Source organism: Panthera onca, chromosome D4, assembly GCF_046562875.1.
Source record: "Panthera onca isolate mPanOnc1 chromosome D4, mPanOnc1 haplotype 2, whole genome shotgun sequence".
In the NCBI taxonomy this organism is placed as follows: Eukaryota; Metazoa; Chordata; class Mammalia; order Carnivora; family Felidae; genus Panthera; species Panthera onca.
Genome location: NC_138351.1, coordinates 57,192,325 through 57,196,382, shown reverse-complemented (window position 1 = coordinate 57,196,382; position 4,058 = coordinate 57,192,325). Strand labels below are relative to the sequence as shown.

The following is a 4,058-nucleotide window of genomic DNA, read 5'->3' as shown; positions in this document are numbered from 1 at the left end:
GTCTATTATCCAGAATGCATAAAGAACTTTCAAAATCCAGAGGCGTCTGGCTAGCTCAGTCCAAAGAGCATGCGTGTGACTCGTGATCTCGGGATCATGAGTCCAAGCCCCACACTCAGTGTAGAGATTACTTAAATAAATAATACTTAAAAGAAATATCTTTGGGGTGGCTCAGTCAGTTAAGCGTCCGACTCTCAATCTCAGCTCAGGTCTTGATCTCAGGGTTGTGAGTTCAAGTCCCACATTGGGCTCCACACTATGCATCAAGCCTACTTTAAAAAAAAAAAAAAAGAACTCTTACAATCCAAAAATCAAATGCACATTTTAGGAAGCAACAGTCCTCAGCCTGTGGAAGAATGGGGAGAATATGGAACCTAAAATGCAGTGAAGAGGCAATCATAGTGTTCCAGGAGAGACACAGTGAAGCCTGGACCAAAACAGTGGCCAAAGGTAGAAAAAGGGCTGGACAGATTCAATTGATATTGAGGAGACAGACTCAGGAGGCTTGGGATCCGATGGGCTGTGTGAAGTTTTCGTTTCCGCATACTAGTGAGGCAGCCTTTCAGGAAGGAAAAGGAGGGAGATCCCTATTCTTGCATGGACAGAGTGGCTGGGGATGGAGGAAGTGAAAGTGTCTGCCTGCATAAATAGGCAGCAGACCAGTCCTAGCTGACACACGGACCCCCAACTTGCAGCTGTCCACCTCGCCTACCGCTCTGGCCTCACACTCACCTTCTACCACAGCCATGGCTCAGTCATTGGCTCTGAGCCTCCTTGTCCTGGTCCTGGCCTTCTGCATCCCCTGGACCCAAGGTATCAAAGAGGGAGTTGCCTAGGATGGGGAGAAGGGGAGGCGCGGGTGGGAGCCTACCAGGAGCCCCGGCTCCCTGTAAACCCCACCCTGCAGGCAGTGATGGAGGGGCGCAGGATTGTTGCCTCAAGTACAGCCTAAGGAAGATTCCCGCCCAGGTTGTCCGCAGCTACCGGAAGCAGGAGCCAAGCAGGGGCTGCCCCATCTCAGCTATCCTGTGAGTGGGTGCAAGAAGGTGGGTGCAGCTGAGTGGGGAGGGCATGGCGGGCAAAACTAGGACAGGCTTGCTAATGCCCAACCCCCAGGTTCTCACCTCGGAAGCGCTCTCAGCCAGAGCTATGCGCAGACCCTAAAGAGACCTGGGTGCAGCAGCTGATGCAACGTCTGGACAAGCCACCAGCCCCACGGAAACAAGCCCAGGGCTGTAAGAGGGACAAAGGAGCCCCCAAGTCTGGCAAGAAGGGAAAGGGCTCCAAAGGCTGTAAGAGGTGAGGAAGCTAGAGGGACAGTGGGAGGGAAGTGAAGGGGAGCCCTGATCAGCCCCTTAAACCCCTCTTCTGCCCTCCCAGGACTGAACAGCCACAGACCCCAAAAGGGTCATAGCCCAGTGACCAGCCTGGAGCCCAGGAGGCCCCCACCAGCCTCACTGGGGCTTGGAGCCCCAATCCAAGGAGCAAGAAGTGGGCTAGGAGAGGGGGTAGACTCAGGGGCCGCAGAGCAGCCACCTCATGCTGGCCTTGCCTCACCCCTTCTCCTGCTTCAACCATCCCATCTGTATACCCAGCCCTACCCTGCATGGCTACGTTGCCCACACCAGGCCAGACCCAGAAAGGCAGAGGAGGGAGAGTCTCCCAGGAAGTGTGAGAGGAGGCAGCAGGACTGTCCCCTCTGAGAAAAGGTCACCCAGGATACTGGACCTGACCCTACTCCCACTGCACCCTACTGCTTTCTTGTAAATACAATTTATATCTAACAATAAAAACCTGTTCCAGCCTCCCACCCAAGTATCTGTTCCTGTGTGTTTGCGTCAATGGGGAAGCCAGTGTCACTACAGGGTGGGGTCACACACTCTGGTCCCAGCCAAGAACGTGACCTGGAAAATTCTATTTTCTCACCTATCCCAAGAGTTTCCTTGCCTCCCAGTTACCCTGGCAGTAGAGGGATCTGGGCTGCTCCCGGTCTCTGAGAAATCCCTGTCAGTGAGAGATGGTGGACCAAGAGCACACATCGCCAAAAGCTCTGCAGGCCTCTGAGACCCTGAAGAGGGCTCTTCCCTGGTTATGTCCAGCATGCTATCACTTCAGGAGTGACCTCCAGATCTTTTCCTAGCTCTGCCTGGGACTGCCACCACTTTCCCTGGGGTCCTCTGAATACGAAGGTCCAAGGACTTCTTTGGGAGGGTCCCCAGAAGGGAGAATGGAACCTGGGCCTGCCTGTAACACAGGCAAACACAAGTTCTACTAAAACCTACCCTATGCACAGTTCCGGCCCTGGGACCCCTTCAGAGCCCCCATCCCTTCCCAAATACCCACACACTCCTGCCCTCATCAGTGAAGCTGGGTCTCTCTTTGTTTAATGGAGCTGTGTGCTTCTCTATTCCTATCTGGGCTTCTTGACTCCCTAAGCTCCCTCCCAGGTGGGAAAGCCTTCTCTCCTTCCCTTTCTTCCCTAGGGTACTTTAGCCCCTTTAACCTCTGAGACCAAGGACTAAGTCTCCTGTGGCAGGTATTTAGAACCCCAGAATTCAAATGCAAATCGGTGTCCTCTCTAAGAAGACTCTGGCCTGGCTCTTCTCTACCTCTTCCTCCCCAGAGCAGAGATCCCCTCATTGCCTCTTTTATCCCCATAGGGGATAAAAGGGATATAGGGAGAGGGAAAACCATTGGGGAGCCAGGCCATGTGGGAAAGAAGGGAATAGATCCTGGGTGAGGGGCGAGAAGCTAGAGGTGACTGCCCCACCACATTTTCCTTCCGTGGGAGCCTGAGCACACCACATCATTTACTACTTATCATAAAGTCATTAAAGTAAGTGCTGTCTGGTCCTCCTGCAACGGGCAAAGATGGGGGCTCTTCCTACCTATCCTCGTGCAGCAGGTGTGATCTTAGTCTGAAAATTCAGATATGCAAGAATTACTGCATTTGTGTGTGTGTGTGTGTGTGTGTGTGTGTGTGTGTTTTAATTATTTTTGAGAGAACATGACCAGGGGAGGGGCAGAGAGAGATGGAGACAGAGGACCCGAAGCAGGCTCTGCGTAGTCAGAACTGCAGTGTGGGGCTCAAACCCACAAATCATGAGATCATGACCTGAGCTGAAGTCGGACACTCAACCAACTGAGCCACCCAGGTGCCACAAGAATTATTGCATTTTAAAATGTTCTTTCAATGAACTTAATCCTACTCCAAGCCCCTGCACTGGAGTGCTAATGAGGAATTCAACATCAGGAAGTCTGGAGATCCCACTTGCCAAGGGCTGTGCAAAGGTCATAGAAACATCAAGGCACAGAAGAGGCATCCTATCTGCTCCCCACACCATCCCATCACTGGACATCAGTCTTACCAGTAAATGCTAAGGCCCCTGTGGTACTAGCAGGTATGACTCTTCAGGTGCTGGCTTCTCAAACTCTTAGCTCTGTGCCACATTAGAGACACGGGAACTCAGCTATAAAAGACTCTGGGCTTGAACCTGGCTTCCCATGACACCCCCACAGAGCCATTCACTCAGATGCTGACACTTGCTTCAACACAGCCAGGGATTACAGCCCATTGCTGGACATACATACCAATTCCCTCCCAGTCAGAAAGACCTTTCTTCAAAATCCTTCCTCTCCCCAGTCCCTCCGGGGCATAACCTCTTCCCAGGTGTGCTTCCGACATTTACAAAAGCAGAAGGGCCTTTGACATCAGGATGCCTCTATTCTTAGCCATGCCAAAACTCGAGGTTGCTCCGGAGTAAAAGGAAACACATAAGCAGAACTTCGTATTTCGCTAAATTATCCTGCTAATTATCTATGCCTCATCTGTGCCTCAAACCCTGCCCTGAGCAGGCATGCAATATATTCCTTATTCCATCAGAAAACGAGTGGCCACTGTCCTTATCTGCCTTCATCTTTGACAATGTTATCTTGTTCTTTCTTTTTTCTTAAGATGCATAATTCATTTTTTTTAAACAATCTTACATTCTTTTTTTTAAAATTTTTTTTCTTAATGTTTTTATTTATTTTTGAGACAGAGAGAGACAGAGCATGTG

The 4,058-nt window shown here is 51.0% G+C and overlaps 1 protein-coding gene across 1 annotated transcript; it reads left to right on the top strand.

Moving 5' to 3' along the window:
- Positions 1–657: 657 nt before the first annotated feature.
- On the top strand, positions 658–1,810 carry CCL21 (C-C motif chemokine ligand 21). The gene is made up of 4 exons (XM_060609421.2): positions 658–813; positions 908–1,028; positions 1,117–1,299; positions 1,381–1,810. Exons 1-4 carry the CDS (start codon positions 747–749, stop codon positions 1,412–1,414), a joined length of 405 nt encoding a protein of 134 aa, XP_060465404.1. The 5' UTR covers positions 658–746; the 3' UTR covers positions 1,415–1,810.
- Positions 1,811–4,058: the final 2,248 nt, after the last annotated feature.

Bases quoted from the DNA above. Each gene is read 5' to 3' on its own strand.
- CCL21 (XM_060609421.2), top strand. From the start codon at position 747: ATGGCTCAGTCATTGGCTCTGAGCCTCCTTGTCCTGGTCCTGGCCTTC. The intron at 814-907 runs GTATCAAAGAGG...CCCACCCTGCAG, and splicing joins CTGCATCCCCTGGACCCAAG to GCAGTGATGGAGGGGCGCAG. The intron at 1,029-1,116 runs GTGAGTGGGTGC...CCCAACCCCCAG, and splicing joins TGCCCCATCTCAGCTATCCT to GTTCTCACCTCGGAAGCGCT.